Consider the following 26,832-nt stretch of genomic DNA (forward strand, 5'->3'; position numbering starts at 1 on the left):
CAGAAATTAATTTTTTGTTTAATCTGTATGTTATTTTCCACTATAACACATCAACTTTACAAAACTTCATGTGAGAGAGAAAAGACTCAGGTAGTTTCTGCAAACTAGCAAACCTGCTGGTCAGAGTGCTTTTATTCAAGTCAACCTGATGCTCCTTATTTACTGAATAGATTGCTAGCCTTCAAATTAACAATGGTTCTCTAAATATTCAATGCCTATACCATAAACAGTAATTATTTATATATAAAACATATAATAGTATCCTTCAGAATCATGCTGTGTGTTCAGAAAGTCAATAAACCTACTTGAAATGACGGGTAAATCTGTTGCTTTCTAACAATTTGGTCCTAAAGCTTCACATTTGAGAAAGGAACCAAAAGGTATATCATTAGAGGAAGTTGTTGAGTGTTCTGGAACTTCAGGAGTTGAACATAACTGAAAAGATGGCTACAGGAGAAGGAAATGGCTGGCGCCTGCACAATCACAGGAATCGCCTTGGGCAGGTTGTACAGTAAACATGAGAAAGGGAGAGAGCAGAAGAAAACCAATGGCATCTCTTCAGAACTCTGTCAACTGTTCCCACAACCCAAGTCTGGTTTTCAAAGTTGCCCAAGTGCTTGAAATAACTCTGAAACAGTTATCTTCAGAGTTTAAAGGCTTCAGAGTGTAAGTGATGCTTCCTAAAACAAGAAGCCTGTATTTATACCACAAATTGGAACTCACTCCAAAGCCTCTTAGGAAAAAAGAAAAAAAGAAAAAAGAAAAATCAAAGCCACGAAAAATTCACATGCAGCTAATAAACATAAAAATACCAAACACGCACACAGAAGTCCCCAAAGCAATTTCATAGATTTCTAGGCCTGAGACATTCCTTACCAGAAATAAAGGTTCTACACCATAGAAAAGACAGCATTATAACATACTAGTATTAAAATCTGCTGATGTATTCGAGTTCTTCTATTTTATACCTATCATTTACATAGCTTGCCTCCTACAAATTAAAAGGCGCCATTAAGAGGCTTAGACAAAAAGTGGCTCCAAAGCTGGTTTAAAATAAGTTTTTATTGCCCAGGATATTTTTTTTTCTTGTGTCCTATTTTGTTTGTTTTTTTTCTTTTTTAATAACTATAAATTCAAGCTTAGGGAAGCTTGCCTTTGTCTTGAAAAAAAAAAAAAAAAACCAACAACAAAGCTTTTATATCATTTGCTAACCTGGTCTTGCTTTAAGAGAAAGATGGGAGTTATCTTGCAAGAGTAAAATTTATACCATGAATGATGCAGGTCTAAGTCTGGTGGTACCTAAAAGGAGACAACAGCATTGTTGACAAAATTATAATCTGCTGGTGGCATTTGCAGAAAAGAAGCCCTTGCAAATTTCTAAACAACAGTAAACTCTGTTAGGAAATTCTAAAGTGTTTTACAGGCCAAAAAGGGAATGAGGTTAGTAAAATGCCTCAACAGAGTTTGAATAAAATACTGGATTTGAGAGTTACTGGAACTTGGATATGTAAAAATAGGGTGTAGGTTGGGTCATGCTTACAATGGTCTCAAGTTCAAATAAACTACTGTGACAATACACCACTTCACAAGTCACACGCTTTCCCAGGGGCTCTTCTTTTCCCTTAGTAGGTGCTGGCAGAAGGCGTGCTGAGTCGTTTTCCAATGTAGATGCTGAAAGGAAACACAGTATATCATGTTTCATCTGTTTCAACAGCTCTATACCAACTTGCCCACAGGCTGAACTGTACTTACAAATGAGAATTTTCAGCCATTGTACAAGGCTCTAAAGGTTCGTGTGTACAGTTCCCTAACACCCTGAAATCATCACTGACTTACTTAAAGCTAGTCATCAGCCAGCTAAACTGGTTTTATATGATTATGTTTACTCATTGGGCAGGACTGGACATCACTGGGGCAGTGATTAGACAAAGCAAAGCCAGAGAGAACAGATCCCTTCAAAGAGTAAAGCAGAGCTAACCTCCTTTGAGACGGTCCGCTGTGGTGGAGAAAAAATTCTACTGATATTTCAGACACAAAATACAGTAATATACCAAATTACAAAGCTGCCAGTGCTTTAAAATGCTCTTATTAACAGTTTAACTCTTAAGGATTAGGGCCTTATATTACTTTCCCATGCCAAGCAAGTGTTTGACCCTTATATAACAGAAGCAGAAGGGAAGTTAAGGAAAAGATGGAACCAGCCTCACACCACAACGTAAGAAAACCAACTTTACTTTTTAGAATCCTTTTGTTTTCTACATTCGTCTATAACAACTGTTACACCAGCAAGAGAAACAGTCTGAAGATTCATAAAAGGAAGAGTTCCTCCAAGGTACAAAAGCCGGCCAACCTGTTGAGGGCAGATGAACTAGTGTGCAGTCAGTGCTGCCGGGGAATGTGAACTCCTACCCCATACAGCATTCTCACATACCCCCCGTTCTGCTGCGTACCATCACTGTGCTCACCCTCACAAAAGCAGATCAGGCACCCAGAAAGGCAGGAGGTGTGTGTGGGAAAGTCACATATGTTTCCAAGTTCATTACCGTGAACATCTCTCCCATATGCTGAGCTCCTTAGAGGAAAGATAAGAGATGCTGTACTTCTTCTGCACATTATATACAGAAGAGGACCCACTGGGCATACTCAAAGAGCAGAGCAGATATGTCTTAAAAATATTTAACCACAAGTGTTTAACTCCTAAAATATTTCAAAAGTGTATTTCCTCAATTGTTCAAATCCAGAAAAAAAAGAAGAATTTAAAAGACATCCCTGGAGGAGTCAAGATGGTGGTGTGGGAAGATGCGGAGTTAGAGTCTCCCCCCAACTAGGGCGCCTGCCGGCCGCTGGTGGGGTACTCTGATGCTCAAGGAGACAGGAGAAGCACAAAGTGAACCGGCGGCTTGCGGGATCTTGGTTCACGAGCCTGGGGTCAGGCCGAAGCTCTTGTGGTGGGAGATCTGAGTCCAAACCACTGAACTAACAGAGAACCTCAGACCCCAGGGAATAGTCATCGGAGTGAGGTCTCATGGAGTTCCTCATCTCAGCACCAAGACCCAGCTCTACCCAACAGCCTACAAACTCCAGTGTTGGAAGCCTCAGGCCAAACAACCAGTAAGACAGGAACACAATCCCATTCATTAAAAAAAAATAAATAAATAAAAAAAAAATGAGATGGCAAAAAAATATGTCACAGATGAAGGAGCAAGGTAAAAACCTACACCACCAAATAAATGAAGAGGAAATAGGCAATCTACCTGAAAAAAGAATTCAGAGTAATGATAGTTAAGATCATCCAGAATCTCAGAAATAGAATGGAGGCATGGATTGAGAAAATTCAAGAAATGTTTAACAAAGATCTAGAAGAACTAAAGAACAAACAAACAGAGATGAACAACACAATAACTGAAATGAAAAATACACTAGAAGGAATCAGTAACAGAATAACTGAGGCAGAAGAACGAATAAGTGAGCTGGAAGACAAAATGGTGGAAATAACTGCTGAGGAGCAGAATAAAGAAAAAAGAATGAAAGGAATTGAAGACAGTCTCAGAGACCTCTGGGACAACACTAAACTCACCAACGTTTGAATTACAGGGGTCCCAGAAGAAGAAGAGAAAAAGAGAGGGTATGCGAAAATATTTGAAGAGATTATAGTTGAAAACTTCCCTAACACGGGAAAGGAAATAGTCACCCAAGTCAAGGAAGCACAGAGAATCCCATACAGGATAAACCCTAGGAAAAACATACCAAGACACATATTAATCAAACTAACAAAAATTAAATCCAAAGAAAAAATATTAAAAGCAGCAAGGGAAAAACAAAAAATAACATACAAAGGAATCCCCATAATGTTGGAATCCCCATAATGTTATCAGCTGATTTTTCAGTGGAAACTCTGCAGGCCAGAAGGTAGTGGCAGGATATACTTAAAGTGATGAAAGAGAAAAACCTACAACCAAGATTACTCTACCCAGCAAGGATCTCATTCAGATTCGATGGAGAAGTCAAAAGCTTTTCAGATAAGCAAAAGCTAAGAGGATTCAGCACCACCAAACCAGCTTTACAACAAATGCTAAAGAAACTTCTCTAAGCGAGAAACACACAAAAAAGAAAAAGACCCACAAAAAGAAACCCAAAGCAATTAAGAAAATGGTAAGAGGAACATACATATCGATAATAACCTTGAATGTAAATGGATTAAATGGCCCAATCAAAAGACACAGACTGGCTGAATGGATACAAAAACAAGACCCATATATATGCTGTCTACAGGAGACCCACTTCAGACCTAAGAACACATAAAGACTGAAAGTGAAGGGATGGAAAAAGATATTCCATGCAAATGGAAATCAAAAGAAAGCTGGAGTAGCAACACTCGTATCAGATAAAATAAGACTTTAAAATAAAGACTGTTACAAGAGACAAGGAAGGACACTACATAATGATCAAGGGATCAATCCAAGAAGATATAACAAGTATAAATGTTTATGCACGCAACACAGGAGCACCTCAATACATAAGGCAAATGCTAACAACCATGAAAGGAGAAATTGACAGTAACACAATAATAGTAGGGGACTTTAACACCCCACTTACACCAATGGACAGATCATCCAAGCAGAAAATACAGAAACACAAGCTTTAAATGACACAACAGACCAGACAGATCTAATTGATATTTATAGAACATTCCACCCAAAAGTGGCAGAATACACTTTCTTCTCAAGTGCACATGGAACATTCTCCAGGATAGATCACACCTTGGGTCACTAATCAAGCCTCAGAAAATTTAAGAAAATTGAAATCATATCAAGCATCTTTTCTGACCACAACGCTATGAGACTGGAAATCAATTACAGGAAAAAAACTGTAAAAAATACAAATACATGGAGGCTAAACAGTGTGCTAGTAAATAACCAAGACACCACTGAAGAAATCAAAGAGAAAATTTAAAAATACATAGAAACAAATGACAATGAAAACACAACGACCCAAAACCTATGGGAAGCAGCAAAAGCAGTTCTAAGAGGGAAGTTTATAGCAATACAATCTCACCTCAAGAAACAAGAAATATCTCAAATAAACAACCTAACACTACATTAAAACAACTAGCGATGGCTTCCCTGGTGGCCCAGTGGTTGAGAGTCCGCCTGCCGATGCAGGGGACACGGGTTCGTGCCCCGGTCCGGGAAGATCCCCCATGCCGCGAAGCGGCTAGGCCCGTGAGCCGTGGCCGCTGAGCCTGCGCGTCCGGAGCCTGTGCTCTGCAACGGGAGAGGCCACAACAGTGAGAGGCCCGTGTACCGCCAAAAAAAAAAAAAAAAACAACTAGCGAAAGAACAAAGAAAACCCGAAGTCTGTAGAAGGAAAGAAATCATAAAGATCAGAGCAGAAATAAACAGAAATGAAGAAAACAATAGCAAAGATCAATAAAACGAAAAGATGGTTCTTTGAGAAGATGAATGAAACTGATAAACCCTTAGCCAGACTCATCAAGAAAAAAAGGGAGAGGATGCAAATCAATAAAATTAGAAATGAAAAAGGAGAAATCACAACTGACACTGCAGAAATACAAAGGATTATAAGAGACTACTACAAACAACTCTATGCCAATAAAATGGACAACCATAAAGAAATGGACAAATTCTTGGAAAGGTACAATTTTCCAAGACCGAATCAGGAAGAATTAGAAAACACAAACAGACCTATCAAAAGTAATGACATTGAAACCATAATTAAAAATCTTCCAAGAAACAGAAGTCCAGGATCAGATGGCTTCACAGGCGAATACTATCAAACATTTAGAGAAGAGCTAACACCGATCCTTCTCAAACTCTTCCAAAAAATTGCAGAGGGAGAAACACTCCCAAATTCATTCTACGAAGTGACCATCACCCTGATACCAAAACCAGAAAAAGATATCACAAAAAAAGAAAATTACAGACCAATATCACTGATGAACATAGATGCAAAAATCCTGAACAAAATACTAGCAAACAGAATCCAACAGCACATTAAGAGGATCATACACAATGATCAAGTGGGATTTACCCCAGAAATGCAAGGATTCTTCAGTATATGCAAATCAATCAACGTGATACATCACATTAACAAATTAAGGAATAAAAACCATATGATCATCTCAATAGATGCAGAAAAAGCGTTTGACAAAATTCAACACCCATTTATGATAGAAGCTCTTCAGAAAATGGGCATAGAGGGAACCTACCTCAACATAATAAAGGCCATATATGACAAACCCACAGCAAGCATCATACTCAATAGTGAAAAACTGAAAGCATTTCCACTAAGATCAGGAACAAGAGAAGGATATCCCTCTCGCCACTCTTATTCAACATAGTTTTGGAAGTCCTAGCCACGGCAATCAAAGAAGAAAAAGAAATAAAAAGAATACAAAATTGGAAAAGAAGAAGTAAAGCTGTCACTGTTTGCTGATGACATGATACTATACATAGAAAATCCTAAAGATGCCACCAGAAAACTACTAGAACTAATCAATGAATTTGGTAAGGTTGCAGAATACAAAATTAATGCACAGAAGTCTCTGGCTTTCCTATACACCAACAACAAAAAATCAGAAAGAGAAATTACGAAAACACTCCCATTTACCACTGCAACAAGAAGAATAAAATACCTAGGAATAAACCTGCCTAAGGAGGTGAAAGACTTTTACTCAGAAAACTAGAAAACACTGATGAAAGAAATCAAAGATGACATAAACAAATGGAGAAATATACCATGTTCTTGGATTGGACGAATCAATATTGTGAAAGTGACTATACTACCCAAAGCAATCTACAGATTCAATGCAATCCCTATCAAACTACCAATGGCATTCTTCACAGAATTAGAACGAAAAAATCTTACAATTCGTATGGAAACACAAAAGACCCCGAACAGCCAAAGCAATCTTGAGAAAGAAAAATGGAGTTGGAGGAATGAGGCTCCCCAACTTCAAACTACACCACAAAGCTACAGTAATCAAGACAGTACGGTACTGGCACAAAAACAGAAATATAGATCAATGGTACAGGACAGAATGCCCAGAGATAAACCCACGCACGTATGGGCACCTAATTTATGACAAAGGAAGCAAGAACATACAATGGAGAAAAGACAGCCTCTTCAGTGCTGGGAAAACTGGACAGCTACAGCTACATGCAAAAGAATGAAATTAGAACCCTACCTAACACGATACACAAAAATAAACTCCAAATGGATTAAAGACCTAAATGTAAGACCAGACACTATAAAACTCTTAAGAGGAAAACACAGGAAAAACACTCTTAGACATAAATCACAACAAGATTTTTTTGGACCCACCTCCTAGAGTAACAGAAATAAAAACAAAAATAAACAAGTGGGACTTACTTAAACTTGAAAGCTTTCGTACAGCAAAGGAAACCATAAACAAGACAAAAAGACAACCCTGAAAATGGGAGAAAATACTTGCAAATGAAACAACAGACAAGGATTAATCTCTAAAATATACAAACAGCTCATGGAGCTCAATATCAAAAAAAGAAACAATCTAGTTAAAAAATGGGTGGAAGACCTAAACAGACATTTCACCAAGGAAGACAAACAGATAGCCAAGAGGCACATGAAAAGATGCTCAACATCACTAATTATTAGAGAAATGCAAATCAAAACTACAATGAGGTATCACCTCACGCCAGTCAGAATAGCCACCATCAAAAAATTTACAAACAATAAATGCTGGAGAGCGTGTGGAGAAAAGGGAACCCTCCTGCACTGTTGGTGGGAATGTAAATTGATACAATCACTATGGAAAACAGTATGGAGGTTCCTTAGAAAACTAAAAATAGAACTACCATATGACCCAGCAATCTCACTGCTGGACATATACTGTGAGAAAACCATAATTCAAAAAGAGTCATGTACCAAAATGTTCATTGCAGCTCTATTTACAATAGCCTGGAGATGGAAACAACCTAAGTGTCCATCATCGGATGAATGGATAAAGAGGATGTGGCACATATATACAATGGAATATTACTCAGCCATAAAAAGAAATGAAATTGAGTTATTTGTAATGAGGTGGATGGACCTGAGAGTCTGAAGAGTGAAGTACATCAGAAAGAGAAAAACAAATACCGTATGCTAACGCATGTATATGGAATGTAAAAAAAAAGAAAATGTTACTGATGAACCTAGTTGCAGGGCAGAATAAGGAGGCAGACATAGAAAATGCACTTGAGGACATGGGGTGGGAGGGCGAAGCTGGGGCAAAGTGAGAGTAGCGTCGACATATATACACTACCGAATGTAAAATAGTTGGTTGGTGGGAAGCAGCAGCACAGCACAGGGAGACAGGATCCGTGCTTTGCGATGACCTAGAGGCGTAGGATAGGGAGGGTGGGAGGGAGGCTCAAGAGGGAGGGGATATGGGGACATATGTATGCATATGGCTGATGCGCTTTGTTGTACAACCAAAACTAACACAGTACTGTGAAGCAATTATACTCCAATAAAGATCTATTTAAAAAAAAAAGAAATCCCTGAAAAATGAATTGCAGGTAAATGTGGGGTCAATTTTAGAAGGAAAGAAAAATGCTGTCAATACAAAGAGAAAACAGTAGTAACCCCAACCAGCTTTCCAGTTGCACTCAAGGACTACTCGATAAAATGGTGTATTTTCCCATTTGGGAAAGAGAAATGCTCACATCAATGCCAACTTTATACACTAATGATTAATTTACTTTAAAACTCAGCTTATCTTGAGAAATTTATAAACAACAACAACAAGACCCAAAAAGAAAAATCAAATATAGAAGAGCTCACTTTAAAATGAACCTTTAGAGTAGTAAATCATATGAACAACTTATTTTCAAATAAGAAAAAACTCTACTCTTAAAAATGCTTATTGGATAGGTATCCCCCGCTTTTCGAAAGTTTGCTTTTCATTACTTCGCTATGTAGGTTAGACCTATGTTAGTACCTGTTTTCGATAACTGAAAGGAATTCGAAGAGGATTTTCACTTTTATAAAAAAAGGCAAAAAGTGAACAGTGTTCAGCGATGGTTCTGCAGCGAGCTGTTACAGAGGAAGCGCACTCGGAGCAGTGAGAGCGCGTCCTTCCCAGGAATCACACTCAGCACCTCGGCATCCAGCTCCCATAGCTTTGAACTGCATCTGTGAGCATCTGTGCTTTATCTCGATGTATGTTGTGCATCAGTTAGCAAGATGTGTCCTAAGGTAATTGCTTCTTCGCTTTATACCATTTCAGCTTACGGAAGGTTTCATAGACATGCTCTACTTTCAGAGAGCGGGGGAACCCTATACACCAAAAGTGAATCGACTTCAATAATTCTTTTGAGTTCATCCCACTTGTGCTGAAACATTAAAAGGACAACAACACAAACTGCTTTCACGTATATTTCTTACAGCTGGAAATAAAATCTGTGAATAAAATGAATGGAAGAAACTTCAGGCACTGACCAATACTTACCCTAGCCCCAAAGCCAAAACATGGGAAAGGAAGAGAGATGGAATGAACACCTTAAGAAATTCTGCAGAGAAAATCCCCCCTTTCTTCATGGCTCCACTTTTTCTCATGCTTAAGGAAACGGAACGTTTAGGGTGTCTGAAGTGGAACTCCCTGGGGGAAGAAATGCAGAGGCAGGTGTCAGAAATGCATTTGCTGAAAATATCTCAGGAATTAGCAGGCCCACACTACATGCACTGTGTCCACTGAAAAGAACCATGTACTGACTTACTTAGGTGGAATGTTTTCAGGTCTACTGGACCAGTCGGACACCCAGTCTACACTTTTCTTCAAAGCATCCACTTCTTTCTCTCCTTCTGCAACTTCTTCTTCTGACTGTAAAGGAGAATTCACATTTTAAAAAAGGAGAAAAAGAAGACTGATCCTTCCTACTACAGAAGACAAATCTAGACAGAAAATATACAAAAATCATAAGCTTGTGCATCAATAATTTTTATGTAAAAAGATGTCATTTTTCCAAAAAGGTTGACAAAATGATCTAAGATCAGAGTATTTAACATCTTAAAAAAAACTTGAGTGAGTTTCACTGTTATGTCTAAACACAGCATATAAACCTGAGATTTGAATTATTCCTCAATTAAAAAAAAAGAATATGAATCTGAAAAAAGTATATTTGGGGATACAGTGTAACTGAAGTGTGGAAAACATTGATAATCATTGAATCTGGGTGATACGTGTATGAAGGGCCATTGTAATATCCTCTTTACTTTTGTATGCATTCAAAATTTTTCATAATTAAAAACAAAGGGGAACATCAAAAAGTATATGCTAACAAATATAAAGTAATGAGAAAATAAAATAACTGGGAGTTGGGCTGAGAAAGTAAATAATTTATAATAACTTAAAATAACTAGTATTTATTAAGCATTTATCAAGAGACAAGCATCAGTCTATGCACTTTACATGCATTAACCTTTACCTTACAACAATCCTGTAAGAAAAGGAACTATTACTATTCCATTCTACAGATGAGGAATCCGAGACATAAATTAAGTGACTGCCCAAGTTTCTATATGCGGTAAGTAGCAGGGCCACTATTCAAACCCAGGCAAATGGTCTCTATACCCCCTACTCTTAGGCATTAGGTTTTACTCCCTAGAAGGAGATTTTTAGACAAATTGCTATCCAAACATTTTCCAAGGTTTATTCAAAACTACTTAAGCCAGGGCTTCCCTGGTGGCGCAGTGGTTGAGAGTCTGCCTGCCGATGCAGAGGATACGGGTTCGTGCCCCGGTCCGGGAAGATCCCACATGCCGCGGAGTGGCTGGGCCCGTGAGCCATGGCCGCTGAGCCTGCGCATCCGGAGCCTGTGCTCCGCAACGGGAGAGGCCACAACAGTGAGAGGCCCGTGTACCACAAACAAACAAACAAACAAAACTACTTAAGCGAAAAGTTTTAAGAGTAATTTATTTAATACAGAGTAAGAACTGGAAATCTTTCACATCAAATAAATTAAAAAAGTCCTTCTCCTTGCTAATGATAATAACCTAAAGTTTCAGGCTAAGATCAATCAAAATTTCCAACAGCTTCTCTTTCCAGACCCCACAGGGACGAGAAATTCCTAAAAAATGACACAGCATTATTTATTCAGTTTTAAGGAATATAATGCTATGACCTCAAACCAAAGGGTCTCAAAGCTAAGCATTATTTTGATTTGTTACTTTGTTTGGATAGAATTCAAACTTTCATTCTTTTTTGTAGGTAGTTATGAAAATTCTCTATGAAACAGCTGCTCCAGGAAGGTAGCTTCAGAGAATCTCTAGACATAGATGGTCCCTTTTGCTATCAAACAGAAAGTAAAATCCCTGTGGATTTTTGCTACTCTGGTACTATCATTCTTATTTAGTTCTGCTGGACTTGGCAAATACCACTGAATGACATAATGTAGCCTTTAGGATTAAGCTTGTTCCACTAAGTATTAAGATTACTCAGAATCATGAGTTGGCTCTCTGGAGTAAATCTGAAAATACCCTAAATCAAAAACGATAAATTGTTACAATTTACTTATAGATCAGCCTGTGCCACACAATACCTCATTCAACACACTGCAGGTCACTTCTGTTCAGTTTCCAACATTGGTCTTAAATGTCGCTTCTAAAACTGCTCAAAGATTCAGGTTTAAATGTGTGAACAAGCTAGTATTTCATACTTTCCAAAAGAATGAAAATATAATAAGATTTTATTCTAATTTTTAAAGATGATGATCTTTGGGCTATTATTAAAAAAAAAAAAAACACAAAAACTTCCCAGATCAGTTTAGAATGCTTACCTTAAGAATAAGGATTGTAAGCTCTCCTCATTCACTACTGCCCTGTGCTTCCTTTTATTAATCTTACATTTGCCAGCTTTAGGCTTTAAATTGCCTTCTGATTCTTGGAATTTCAGAATATGGTAAAAATGCACTTAGTCTAATGAAATAATATTCATGCCTTTATCCAAATCAATAACCCTCGCTCCACAGCTACAACTATTCAGACAGAAGATTCTGATCATTTCAGCCTATTATCATGGGCAGTCCCTTACCTTCTAATCACTTACATTTTCCTTCTCTGCCACACCTCAAGCTCTTAGGTCTCTAAATGTGGATATTAAACTACATAGCACAGAACAGATAAACCACAGTTTTACAGGAGGGAAAAGGAAGACATTTTCACTTTGTATCATCTTCCAATGACACCCGACCCTGTGCTGGCCTATTTGGTCCCAGAAACACACTGAAAAACGCCTCTGAGAGACAATCTACCGTCTATTTTCTGCTACAAAACTGACTCTTGAGGACCATTATCCTAAAAGTCCAGTTTGAACAACTTTTTCCTAAAGGCATTACACCTTAGGCTTCCTTGTACCATGACTCACCAGACATGTGTTTTAGTTCATTCTCACGACCTTGTGAGCTCTTCTGAAATCAATCCCATTCATCGACTTATTTTAGTAGAACAGGGGCCACAGGCCCAGACAGCCCTGGTTTCAGTCCTGACTCTATCACTTACTTGCTTTTGATCTTAGGTAAGTAACTTAATTAAGACAGCTTCATTTTTTCCAATTCATTCATGGGCATTATGTCACCTCTTTCACTGGGCTGAGAACATTACAGTGGGAAAAAATTAAAAAAAAAAAATTTTGCACCTGGAATGTATCTAGTAAATATTAGCTTCTTTCCTTCCTCCTCTTAAAAAGGCTAAAAATGTCATATATTCCTCATGTAGACAATCTAAAAAATTCAATAAGAGCAAGTACCATTAAGTCCTTTATTAACTGTTTTTAACTGTTTCCTAACCCTAAGCTTCCTTCTAATTCATGAAAAAGAAATCCACCTTCCCAAACCCTAAAGTAACTAATTTTTGAATTAGCATTTCTTCAATTAGAAACAAGCAATGCAAAAGGCTTTTTGGAAGTTCAAGTATATTATTCCTATTGATTTCTCTCTTACTAAAAGTCTTACTCTACAGGATATAAATGTTTTTCTTATAGGAGTTAGATTGCCTTTTCAAAAACGTAACCTGGTTTAAATTGACTGTAGTAGCCTTGCTACTACAAGTTTCTCTACGGTATAAAGTTCATCATAAAATAAATTAGTATTCCGTCCCATAGTGTTTCTAGGTTTCAGAAAACAGCACAAATAAAGCACAGTCAACGTAGGGAGAAAGTGTGCAGCTTCCTAAACAGAAAGAATACTGGGTGGAACCAAGGTAACATGCAAAATATTTCCAGTGCAAAGGGAGCCAGGACACTGCACAGTGAGAACTCCGCAAAACAAAGTTTTTGTTAGCATTCATTCAAACATTCACTCAACATATATTCTTCAAGTACCTTAACATGGGAGAAAAAAACAACGCCTCCTGTTCTCAAGAATTTGCATTCTTGGGCTTCCCTGGTGGCTCAGTGGTTAAGAATCTGCCTGCCAATGCAGAGGACACGGGTTCGAGCCCTGGTCCGGGAAGATCCCACATGCCGCGGAGCAACTAAGCCCGTGCGCCACAACTACTGAGCCTGCGCTCTAGAGCCCGCAAGCCACAACTACTGAGGCCACATGCCACAACTACTGAAGCCCGCATGCCTAGAGCCAGTATGGGCTCCACAACAAGAGAAGCCACTGCAATGAGAAGCCCGCGCACCGCAACGAAGAGTAGCCCCCGCTCGCCACAACTAGGGAAAGCCCAGGCGCAGCAACGAAGACCCAACACAGCCAAAAATAAATAAATAAAATAAATTTATATATAAAAAAAATTTGCACTCTGACACTTGCAGGTGATCTGACAGATCAATAAAGTCAAGGGCTGGCTATGAACATTCTAAATCATTAACGACAATTATTTATTTATCCCAAGTTTTGCAATAAAAACCTTTGTAAGCTTTCAATACTATATCCATCTATATTTCCAACATGTCAACTCCTTGTGAAACTATATTTAACTTCTTTACCTTAAGGAATCCTGCATAATTTAGGTGAATTTTGTCTCTAGCTTGATTTGATTTCAGACGCAAAAAAGCTTTCACACCTGGTTCTACAACAACCTTCCGTTTCATTTATTCTGTGACCTTAAATAAGACATGCGCCTCAGTTTTCTATTTATAAACTCAAGAAACTAGCCTGGAATATTGGAATGACACATTATAGACAAGAATTTCCCAATTCTTTTAGGACCCCAAATTCTTAGTTGTAAAGGAGCATGACGACGACCACAGCAGCATAAATTCCAACATCAGAAACTGAATAACTTAAAATGGCTTCAAAGTATTTTTCTAAATTTTTTATTGGAGTATAGTTGATTTAAAATGTTGTGAATGTTGTGTTAGTTTCAGGTGTACAGCAAAATGAATCAGTTATACATAAACATGTATCCACTCTTTTTTAGATTCTTTTCCCATATAGGTCATTGTAGAGCACCGAGAAGAGTTCCCTGTGCTCTACAGTAGGTCCTTATTAGTTATCTATTTTATATACAGTTGTGTGTATATCTCAATCCCAATCTCCCAATTTATCCCTTTCCCCCTGGTAACCATAAGTTTGTTTTCTACATCTGTGACTCTATTTCTGTTTTGTAAATAAGTTCATTTATACCATTTTTTTAGATTCCACAAATAAACAATATCATATATTTGTCTTTCTCTGACTTACTTCACTCAGTATGACAATGTCTAGGTCCGTCTACGTTGCTACAAATGACATTATTTCGTTCTTTTTTACGGCTGAGTAATATTCCATTGTTCAAACAATTTTTTAAAGTCTTCATATTCTTTACTATATTTCAGCAAAACAGACTTAGAGATTTGCATTTTTCCTAATTATCTAATGCAAATCAGAAAAATAAACAAACATACACACACACCTGAGAGCTATGGTCCCTGCTGGTGTGCATTTCCACATCAAACATGATCTGCCCATCTTCTTGTGGGGAAGGGCTAGAAGAAAAAGACACATTTATAGCCATTAGTTTTAATTCTCATTTTGTCAAATAAATTAGCCTCTACTGGAAATTAGAAAATTAAAAGTTATAGTGGTATGTCTTTGAAAAAGCAGCAAATCAGAAAGTATACCACAACCCCATGTAAGAAAAAATGAAATTGAGCACCCTTACTCCCAAATGTTCTAGAATTTTTCAGTGGTGATAAATTCCTTTGCAATGATAAATCTGCAACGGAAATACTACCTAAAGACACAAGACTGTCACATTTTCTTATTTTTACTCTTTTTCCAATAAATGTAAAATGATCTTCAAATTCAGAAACTCTAGTTTGGGGTTCTTTTTCTCAAAGTTCTTTCATCGTTAAACAATTCACCAGCTATCTTCAAAGTGTGAAAGCGGCTCTTAACGACTCTTTCAAAGGGTCTTTGAGGTTAAAATTGTTTTCATAATACTATCAGGATTTATTTGCCTTTTTCATTCTCATTTTGCCATGTGTGTACAGTGAAAATTTCCAAAGGCTAAATTTTGTGTAATAGCATATACACATAGAAAGAATGTAAAAGCAGGTGAGAGTCCAGCTGTTTTCTATTAAGCCAGATATTAAAGAGATTTGCATAAACGTAAGACAATGCCACTATTCTTACTAATTTTTTTGGTTATGGACAACAGGTAAATTTTGTTTAAAAAAGTTACTTATGTTAACATGTAATAGGCTTCTTGTTGAATGAAGGAATACAAATCTTTTTAATGTTCTCCGTTTTAATTTCTAATATAGTAAATATCAAAATATATAACCCACATAAACAAAAGATCTTTGGGGTCCCCAATAGTTACTACAAGTGTAAAGGAGTACTGAGCCCAAACAGTTTGAGAACCACTATTTTACTTACTTTTGAAATACTGACTTTGAGATATTTCAGAGTGAATTATATAAACTTATAGCAAGTGATAACCTTTCACAAGTACAAGATATATTCCCAGAACTATAAAAATTTACAGATACAGTTTTAGACAAAGATACATGGTCACAAGCTGTACTTGATACAAGAGATGAATACAATGTGCTAAGTGCTATTCTTAGCTTTATCAATGATTCCTTGTGTAACCACAGCGAGTCACTAGACCTTTCACTACACACCCCAGCTCCCCAAATGTAAACTCAAGTGGGCATGAAGGATGCTCCAGGCTTAAGTTGCTCAAAGGAATAGATATTAACTATCAACGCTGTCAAGAGCATGTGTCCAATGGTAATACATAGAGATGCTGGTGAGACTGACTGGAAAGTAAGTAAGATCACCAGTCTTTGACGATTATAACTGATGTAGGAGATTCTGAAGTGGGGGAAGGAAAAGTGAAAAACTGGTTCCATACCAAACCACCATATTATTGTATTTAGAAAATTTTTGTCTTCAACGAGAAATCTCAGGCTATAGCACAGGAACCAAGTAGAACGAGGGACTCTGGTTGTCCTCAGTATACTGTTATTATGCTCATAACACTGTTGGATTCACAGCCAGAGGTCAAGTTAAGGACCAGCCTTACAGAACCATGACCAGGTCAAGGCAGCAGAATGACCAAGTCAAAAAGCCAAGAGAAGCACAGCTCTGCTTTACACTCTTCTTACCACTAGCACCAAGCTCGCTTAGACAAATACTCAACATCTCACTGGTAGACTGATCCATTTGGGATGCATTATCATCCTGGCTCATGTTAGGATCCGCTGGGGAGCTTTTACAATTTTCTCACGTTGGGCTTCCCTGGTGGCGCAGTGGTTGAGAATCTGCCTGCTAATGCAGGGCACATGGGTTCGAGCCCTGGTCTGGGAGGATCCCACATGCCGCGGAGCAACTAGGCCCGTGAGCCACAACTACTGAGCCTGCGCGTCTGGAGCCTGTGCTCCGCAACAAGAGAGGCCACGACAGTGAGAGGCCCGCGCACCACGATGAAGAGTGGCCCCCGCTTGCCGCAACTAGAGAAAGCCCTCGCACAGAAACGAAGACTCAACACAGCAAAAATAAATAAATAAATAAATAAATAAAACCTCCTACCCCAACATCTTCTTTAAAAAAAAAAATTTTCTCATGTCTCGACAACAGAACGAGATTCTCTAGGGATGGGGTCTGTGTACTGGTATTTTTAAAAGCTCCCTGTGGGAATATAGTGTGTAGGTTGGAAACTCCTACAATAGGTTGGAAACTCCTACAATAGGCTGGAGCACAAAGCAAAACACACAGGGGCATCTCTTCTAACAACCACCACAGTGACAAAAATATACTGGTGGAATAATTTTTAAATTTTTAAATATGTATGAAAATATACATAAATTAGCTTGGGGACGAATAGCCAACAATCCTAAACCATTTCCGCCTACAAGAAGCACTGCTTAACAACCTCAAATCTAGAGATGCTGGCAATTCAGATGACATGAACTGTGAAGACATTCTTAAATGTTCAAGTGTTAGGTATCCCAGGAGAGCATTACTGAGCTAGAGTTCCAGGCCTCCCTTGAGACGTGACCAGTGACCCAGAGCCTGAAGATGTGTAAGTGGAGAACAGGAAAGTGTCCCAGGGCACCCGCCACATCTCGATTTACATGTTCAGAAACCTAACTGAAACGTGATCACGGGAAGATGAATTCGTGTTCGACCACAAGTATAACTGCAACCAGAAATGACATAAGATGACCAGAAGGCCGGGCAGGTGATCTTATCTCTGCTCAATGACAGCACCAAGTGAACGGCAGGTTAAGGGACTCACCAGTACTTGAACATGTAATAAAAGGCTTATCAACAAGTCCATAAGCAGCAGAAAACTTCAGAAAACCCACCCGTGAGCCTCATAACATAAATGTAACATAATATAAACGTGATTCTCAAAAAACAGACTAATGTCGTAGCTCCCAGAATTGGTGGCAAGCTGCTCAGAGAAGAGCCATCTGCTCTGCTTCTGCTCATGACAAGAGCCATCCCGGCTCTTCCGAAGCACAGGGACACGTGAGTGATGTGACTGGGAGGTGGGTGTGCCAGAGAGCCGTCAGACCCGTCCTCTGCGGCCCTGGTGACAACGGTGGATCATAAGTCACGCAGGCACTTCGAACATGATTTAACTCTTGATTCTCCTTTTCTGCTTTTTCTGATGAGAAATAATATGTACCACACACACAATTTTTACCAAGTATAAAAATTTGGAAGAAGAAAAATGGCCATCATTCCATCCCCTAGAGATAATCACTGTTTACATTTTTAGATGTCCCCTTAGTCTATTTCCTGTGTATCTGCATTTTCTACATGGCCAATAACAGTGAACTCTTAACTAGCCAGAAGATCATCCAGTACCCCAGAATGCTAATACTATGGCTGTCACTGGTCTAAGAATGTTCAATATACCACTATGTCATGTAATACCTAGTCCCTCTGGAAAAAGAGAAGCTTGTACTGAAATATAAACTAACAACGCAGTTTCATTCTCCTCATACGTGTCTGTATCCTTAACTCTTTCACCACATGCAGGCCTTAATTGAAGAATGTCTCCCCAAGCCAAATATAGAAAAACGAGGTCTGAAACAAAACTTCCTCTGAGCTCTAAGGAAACGCAATGGCCGCCTTCAAAATTAACTATCTTTACAGACCTTAGTTGGTGCTTCCACCGTGCAAATACTGCTATACAACAAGCTGAATCAACTTGTACCTCCTGCGACTCAAACATTTCCTGAATGTCTACTGTATGCCAGCATCATGACTGTCAAGGGTACAGAGGAGATGAAACAGGATCCCTGCCTTCTAAAGCCTCACAATCTAGAAGGGAGGGCAGAGATTACAGAGGTAACTGTATTGGAGGCAGAAAGAGAGCTGTGAAAGGACAAAGGAAAACGGGAGAAAGTTAGATTAATTCTGTAAGTAAACATTTATACCGCTGACTTTTAAACTAGTAAACATCTGAAAACGACACAATCTAAGGAAACTGATTTAATCTGAGGAGAAAGTGGGCACCCATGTCCTTGTCAATTGGCTATCTGATTTAAACACACATGCTGCAAGAAATCGGGAGTTGTAAATTTTGTCACATGAAGATATAAGCAATTTATTTTTTCTAGTGGGAAGTAACCTTGCAACCCTTCCATTTCCAGAATTCCACCAAAACGTGGATCTCACTTACCTGTCGCAGTGAGAACTGCCTCTTGAACTGCTCTGTCCGGATTCATGTTGTGCATCCAAAAGAATCTTCTCCATGTCTCCATTGTGGATAGAGGATGAGGAGGGTACGTGTTCTAGACCCCCATTTTTCCCATTGCCATTATCATTGCCATTGCTGCTATTCATGGGGAGCTCCACCCAGGAACCTGTTGGACAAGTCAGATAACTGCAGTTAACCACAGCAGAACAGGAGTCTCTCGTGTGCACACAGCATGTGAATATGGTGAATTCAGATAAGAATTCTGGCTCGCCTCAAAGCAAATGCCAAAGTATTCTGAAGAAAATAAACAAGGAGCAATAAAAGTCTGAAAAGCTATATAGTGCTGTTCCTGAAGGAGCTCGTGCAATCAACTGATTTAGAAGAAGCTGGACCTCTAAAATGAGTATCTTAGAAGATGTGTCTTTCAGCCAGTTTCCTCTCTGGTTAAAACTTAATTTACATACAATAAATACTTTACTGAAAATTTTTGGTTGCTTTTCAAAAAATAAACAGCTACTTTATTACCAGACAGGGTACTTACGTTTAATATTTTAATTACATATATATATTTTTCCAGTCTACCTCAGCTATTTAGTTGTATCTTCTCCATCTACCTCAGCTATTTAGTTGTGTCCTCTCCACCTGTATTTAGAAACGTCGTCGTAAAGGTCATCTAAGTATGTTAACAACTGTGCCTTAATTAGCACAAACAATTGAGAGGTTCCTGGAGCGGGAACTTAAATCCAATCATCAACATTTCAGTTTGTGTGCAAGTCTGGAGCATAAAATGAATGCAGCTGGCTCTTAACTAAATCAGGTGAGAATGCTTAAAAACCCTAAAAAAAGCTTTATCCCTATCCCACACATTAGCTTCTTCCCTTCCTTTATGCCTCCCTCTTTCTACTTCTCCTTTCTCTATGCACTAAACATACCTTGCAAGCTGGCCTTTTCTCTCTTCTCTCCCACAAGTTCACACTTTCTAGGGTTTTCATGAAGCCTCGTTGGTTTGGGGCAGAAAACCAGGCATCTGCTACGGGCAACACTGACGTTGCCTCAGGCGAACAGTCAAAGAGGGTGGAGCCACAGGAAAGGATGGGGCCCTGGTAATTTGGACTGGTCTTGAAAATACTGGCTCCATGAGTTTGCTGACTACATGAAGGTCCTTTCATTCTAATAAGCATTGACAACAGTAGCCAATAAAACAACTTCATAACAAAAAGAGAGTGGTGTATGTTTTTTCTAATTTCCATTCCTTACAACAAATTTTGTTTTAGAAAACATAACCAAGCAGGTTGGTGGAGCCATTTCTCTAAACTCCAAGCAGAAGTGTTAGAGAGAGTTCTGTGGCAGAACAGTCTTCCATCCGTAAATCAGAATAACAGGCCCAAACCCTAAAATGAGATTACCGCTAATCCAGACCCAGAAGTGAACTCAACATCACCCGTCTACAAAGGAAAAGCTCAAAGGTAGCCCTGGTTGGAAATCTGACTCTCCCACTTACTATGACATTCTGAGCTTCAGTTTCCTCATTTGTAAAACAGAGATGATTACATAGTACCTTCCCCCCAGGGTTGCTGTGACGATTAAATAGAGTAACACAGGTAAAATGCCTAGTAAACAGGAGATACTCATCAATACACTAGTTAAAAGAGTTGATATTTGTAATGTACTTAGAACAGCATTTGCTCCATAGAAGTGAAGTTACCCTTTCCCTCCTTCCCCTCCAAGGTGGTCCCAGTGGCTGTCAGAGTCCCATCATCACCCCCCATTCTTTGGGACTGTACTGCCAAACAACACAACTCCATGACATCTCCACGGTCTCATTCCGTCCACACACAAAAATGGACACAGGCTAGGCAGTATTCAAAATGGATGAAGAAATTCAACTAGCAAAGCTAATAAGATAGATCTAACACTGAAGGTCATTTAACTAAATACTTGTGGAGTGCCTCTGGAATGCATAAGAAATATACCACGAGCATCCCTAAATTTAGAGCTCTACAAAATATTTTAACTGAAAAGAGCGACAGAGAGAGAGGTATATGATGAACAAACTGTTTTTTTCCTACTCCCACTCTTTCTAGGACTGTCCAATTTATTCTACACCAATGGGACCAGTTCTTGTACAGAAGCCCAAAGTGAAAAAAATAAAAGGCTGCAGGTGCTCTGGCAGAAGCAGAACTAAGGAACCAGGAGTTCTAGATGGGTCTCCGTGGAAGCCAGTCTTCTCTAAAAGACAATTAACATTCACTTGAAGCAGCTGATCAGAGAGAAAAAAGGCTGTAACAATGTCAGGTTTTCAAAACCTTGCTTTTTTGAAGGACTTCCAAACCCATATCTAAATTCTACCTTCTACATTAAATATATGTAAGTAATCACAATGTAGGAACTTGAGGAGACCCACCCAGAAAAGCTTAGTGAAAAGGACCTGTAATTGCCTTACTCTGTAACATAACTGAAGGCACCTCTACTCAAGGCAGACAGTACCTATCGGGCATGTATTAGCATAGTGGCTCAGACCACAGACTGAAGCCAGACTCTCCTTCTACCTTCTATCATGTCCAGTTGTCCCAGACTCCCCTTCTATCACATCAGATTGTCACAGCCTAGACAGGTCACTTAACCTCTCTGTGTTCCAGTAACCTCTCTGTGTTCCAGTTTTCTCATCTGTAAAATAGGGATAATGACTGTGTCTACCTGAAGGTGATCAAAAGGTACAAACTTCCAGTCAGGAGAGAAATAAGTCCTGGGGATGTATGTAATTTACAGCATGGTGACTACAGTTAATAACTGTATTGTATATTTGAAAGAAAAGAGTAGATCTTAGAAGTTCTCATCATAAGAAAAAATTTTTTCGTAACTGTGTGGTGATGAATGTTAACTAGGCTTACTGTGGTGGTCATTTCAAAATGAATGAAAAAATAAATAAAATCATTATTTTGTACACCTGAAACTAATGTTATATGTCACACCTCAATTTAAAAAAAACACACACTGAATGGTTGCCTGCACATAGTGGAAAAAAACCCACAAAACACCACATCTACCTCATAGGGCTGTTGGGAGGATGACAGGAATAAAACACAACGAAAAGTTCCGAGTACATAACAAGTGCTATGTGTTAGTTACTATTATAATTATACTCAGTATCTTTTAAAAACATTTCTTACTACAAAATTAATGCATTCCTTGAAAATGTAAACATCAGTATGTGAAGGAAAAAAATTGATACCTCTCCTCCCAACCTCTCATTCCTACTCCTAAAGGAAACTGCTTTTAACAGTTTCATATGTAGACTTCCAGAGAATACTTTTGTGTTTTGCTTTTGTTATTACAAATAAAAACAATGGAATTGTACTGTATATATTTTTCTGTAAATAGTGTTTCTTACCTAACAACTCGTTGATGTCTTTCAATGTCAATATATATTGCCTTACTTTGTTCTTTGGAACTGCACTGTATCCCATCATAAAGATATACCATGCTTTAACCATTATCCAAATGGCAATGGTTAATCATCACCCAAATGATTGCTTCTAATATTCTGTTATTACAACCAGGACTTCCATGAACATTCTGCTGGGTAATCTGGCAATACCCATTAAAAGCCTTAAAATGGTAGATTTCCTTTAACTCTTAATTCTGTTCCAGTAATATCATCTATGGAAATAATCAGTTCTGCAGAGAAAGTCAGGACATAGATATCCATTAAATGTTTACATACTTAAAGCAATTATACTCCAATAAAGAATTAAAAAAAATTTAGATCTGAAAAAAAAATGTGTATATACTAGCTTTATCTTTTGAGTAAAGTGGAAAAAATCAAACTTATCTTTCTCAATAGTTGAACTGCACATACCTTTTTCTCATCTCCTAGTTCATTCCTGATTTATAGCCTCAGAATTTCTTGACGTTCTAACACTACCAATCCTCACGAAGTCCCTTTTTACTTGGAAAGGAAATAAGACATGAGGACTGTGCTGTCCAAGCAATACAATGCAGGAAAAAAATCTGAGTGAATTCCCTTCCTAATAATTAAGCCTTTAAAATTAAAAACTGGAGGCTCCATTATATTAAAAGACTACTTACAAACTAACAATCGTTCTCTTAAGCCAGGTGATACATATACACACTACAGGAGCTATTTTCTAGTTTAAGTCTGAGAACTGCTAAGAGGATTCAGAGATGCATGCTTCTACATTCTGTAATACAGTTCTTCGTGAAGGTTGGTCCAATAATTGTGATTTGCATTCATGACTGTATGCTGTATTTACTCTTTATAATTTTATAATCACCAGTTTAATCCTCTTGCAAGGACAGTGAGGGAATGGGGGAAGAGAGAAAAGGAAAAAGAGTATTTCTCATTCTTTCCCCAACTTTTCAATTCCATGTGTAACTCATCGTAACCGGGGCTAACACATTTCATCATGTCTTATTTTCTTTCCTCAAAACATGTATTTTATTTCAAGTATCTGATGCTGGAATCCAGACTGAGAACATTCACTAACATTTTTCTAAAAAAAAAACAGTATTATAAGGCATTGGAGTTTCACGTGTCATAGCCTTAAAAGCCTTCTTGCCATAACTGAGGAAGCAAGTACATCATAGCTGTAGATATTTAAAAAGATAAAAAAGGCTGTACTAAAAAAAAAGAAAAAGAAAAAAAAAGGCTGCACTTCCTACATGAAACAATAACAAGAATTTTATTACTACCATAATTTTCCTCATATTACCTACTGAATTTTATGACATAAATGTCCAATATTCTTAAGTAACTTGATAGTTTTCTCTAGAATAAAACTATCAACTGGAAAATATCCTTTTAACTTTGGAAGTAGTTCAGATATTTGTCCACTAATTTGTAATGAAAGCAAACAGTCCCCATACAAGGATAAACTTAAAAAAAAAATCAGAGAACGGTTTCATTATTCCAAATATTTCAATAATTTTCTATTAAAACTTTGACCCCTGAACTAAAGATAAAATCCCAAGCCAGAGATAATCTGTACAATGAGTTCATCTCCTGTTTTTCAGAGTTGTGCAACTTTATGCAACAAACAACTTCAACTTATCAGCAATTTGGATAGTATTAGATGCCCGAATAAGTTGTTTTGCTCAGTGCCCAAAAATCACTTGAAGGAATCAATAAGACTTCTTGTTTTGTTCAGTCCAGTGTTGTATAATGAGCTAAAAAAGAGTAAAAGGCGAAAGGAGCGTAATGAAACATGGCACTTATCTGAAAGCTTTTCAGTAACATTTAAAAGCAGCTCACCCTAGCTCAAATAAAATACTTTCTATCTAGCAGATTTCCCAAAGCAACATTTTGATATCACACACAGGCTGAGCATTCTTGCACTTCTGTAAGAGCTAATACAAACGTAGCAGTACCTGATTGGCCAAGGACATCAAAGACCTCAGAGGTCTGTCAGGACACGGAGGAAAACCATCACACAGAGCTCAACCCCATTTTTCTGTTAACATGGTCAAAGGAAAAGAAAAATTCCTTTGCTTTCTGTGAAGTCGGGTACACATAGTAACCAAACAGCCAACTTGTAAGTATCACAGAAAACTGGAATACAATTAAGAAACAGTACATTAAAAAGAGATCAATAGGCAGGTCACCTCTATACGTTAGGTGGCATACACTGAGAGAATAAGAAACACGCATAATCAGGGGATTGTGGGCCAATGAAAAGAAGTGTCCTGAAAGCAACACTAGTCGGGTGAAAGTAAAACCTCAGCTCTAGGACCTAGCCTGCCATGAACTTGGACAACACACTTCACTCTAGACCTGTTTGTTTTTTCTATTGAAGTAGAGTTAATTTACAATGTTGTGCTAATTCCTGCTGTAGAGCAAAGGGACTCAGTTATACACATATACCCATTCTTTTTTTCTGTATCTTTTCCATTATGGTTTATCCCAGGAGATTGGCTATAGTTCCCTGTGCTATACAGTAGAACCTTGTTTTTTATCCATTCTAAATAGACCTGTTTCTCTACCAGTAAATAAAAGTGGACAGTTATCGCTAAAGTTTCTTCCCGTTCTAAAATCACATGGTTCTAAATACAGGTAATTAATTTTAAAATGCATATTAATATGTGAAGCAAAGAACATTAAAACACACAGAAATTAATCTTAATTTACTGTGGGAAATAATATCTAAATCTTACATTCTAGAACATAAGACACTTAAAAGTTTTTAAAAGTCAACATTTAAAGAATCACCTAATCAAAAGATGGAGCAAAAAGAATAAGCAATGAAAACATCTTGTGCGGACAGGAACTCTCTTCCCTAAAATAATTGTTAGGCCACGCTGGAACACCTCCCTCTGATGAAAGATCTTAGAGTGCCTTTAAATGTCATTTAAGCATCCAACTGATTTTTAAACGACTTCATCTGGCCATACGCTAACTGTCCCAACCACCTCTTTCAAAAGGTAAATTACAGGAAGGTTAAGGCAAGAACCTTTCCAAGGCTTCCAGCGAGCTTTAAAGACAACAGGGAATCACCTTAGAACAAGATGTCTAAGCACCAGAATGTTAGCAAAAGCAACTGTAGTTGGTCGTAATTCGATACTGCCATTAACTTTCAACCGCCCCAGTGTACCAATGTATTTTTAATCCCGTTTCTGAAAATTCATTGCCCCAGACTCCGTGATCTGTGCAATCTTGGATGGTTCAAGAAGCTGTTCGTAAGCAGGTTTACAGGACACACAACCCCAATGTTAAAAAAAAAAAAAAAAAAAAAAATTACTTGAGCAACTCTGAAACATTTTTAAAAAAAAGTAGTATAGCCTCCTCACACCCACCCCCCCGTCACGTGATACAAGTAACCACTAAATTACCAAATAATTCTCCTGGCCAGCTCGTGCTAACAAAGGAACGCAACCAGAGGTCTCACATTTTGAGCCCTGGGGGAAGGCCGACCCAGTGAGGTGGGGTCAGCCGGGCTTGGCCCAAGGCCTGCCGCACACTTGACCTCCCGCCCGTCCCTCGCCCGCCCCCTCCTCTCAGTCCGCCGCCCGCGTCCATCCCCTGGCGTCCCCGCCGCACGTCCCCATCCCTGCCCACGTCCACTTGGCGGCCCGCTCCGCCCACCCTCCCTCCCCGCGCCCCAAGGCCCGCCCCTCCACGCCCCGATTGGCTCCGCTCAGGGGCCCACCACAGGTGGGATCCGCTCGACGCCCTCGTCTTCCCACCCACCTACCCTTCCCAACGGCGAACCCAAGCAGCCCCCCACCCAAGACCCCAGGAAGGAGCTGAGCCAGGTCTGGAGGAAGACAGGAGCAACTCCTCCTGACAGGTGACGGGAGCTGTCAGTCATCCGCACATCCTAGGCCTTGACCAATGGGCTGCTTTCTCCTCCCGCTCCCCGCGCGGAGCTGGCGGCAGCGGCCCGAGCAGCTCCTCCTCCCCCATCCCCTTTACCGAGCCCGCCGGCCCAGTACTCACTGTTGAGGCCGGCTGGTGGGGGAAGAGACTGTTCACCTTCCTCACAGTTGTTGTTGTTGTTGTGCGGGGGCGGCGGCTGCTCTACTAAGTGAGACGACATTGTCGGGCGGCTGGAAGAGGTGCGACCGCAGCAGGACCGTCTCTGGTTCTTGGGCAGCAACACAACAAGCCGAGTCCCCCGCCCCCTTTTCTGCGCCTGCGCAGTCCCTCCCCTGGCCCTGACGTCAGGACCCGCCCCGGCCACGTGA

General features: G+C 39.0%; 1 protein-coding gene across 1 annotated transcript; it reads right to left on the reverse strand.

The window, feature by feature from the left end:
- Nucleotides 1–1,044: 1,044 nt before the first annotated feature.
- Nucleotides 1,045–26,820, reverse strand: BNIP3L (BCL2 interacting protein 3 like). The gene is made up of 6 exons (XM_079927905.1): nucleotides 26,585–26,820; nucleotides 19,114–19,297; nucleotides 14,881–14,953; nucleotides 9,762–9,865; nucleotides 9,494–9,643; nucleotides 1,045–1,671 (listed from the first exon to the last, which is right to left on the reverse strand). The coding sequence occupies exons 1-6, from the start codon at nucleotides 26,682–26,684 to the stop codon at nucleotides 1,623–1,625; spliced, it is 660 nt and encodes a 219-aa protein (XP_079784031.1). The 5' UTR covers nucleotides 26,685–26,820; the 3' UTR covers nucleotides 1,045–1,622.
- Between the last annotated feature and the right edge of the window lie 12 nt (nucleotides 26,821–26,832).

This window comes from Stenella coeruleoalba, assembly GCF_951394435.1.
Source record: "Stenella coeruleoalba genome assembly, chromosome: 7".
NCBI lineage: Eukaryota > Metazoa > Chordata > Mammalia > Artiodactyla > Delphinidae > Stenella > Stenella coeruleoalba.

Coding starts and splice junctions, on each gene's coding strand:
- BNIP3L (XM_079927905.1), bottom strand. CDS start 26,684: ATGTCGTCTCACTTAGTAGAGCAGCCGCCGCCCCCGCACAACAACAAC. Junction 19,298..26,584: donor CCCACCAGCCGGCCTCAACA/GTGAGTACTGGG, acceptor CTTGTCCAACAG/GTTCCTGGGTGGAGCTCCCC. Junction 9,644..9,761: donor CCTGAAAACATTCCACCTAA/GTAAGTCAGTAC, acceptor TTCTTCCCCCAG/GGAGTTCCACTTCAGACACC.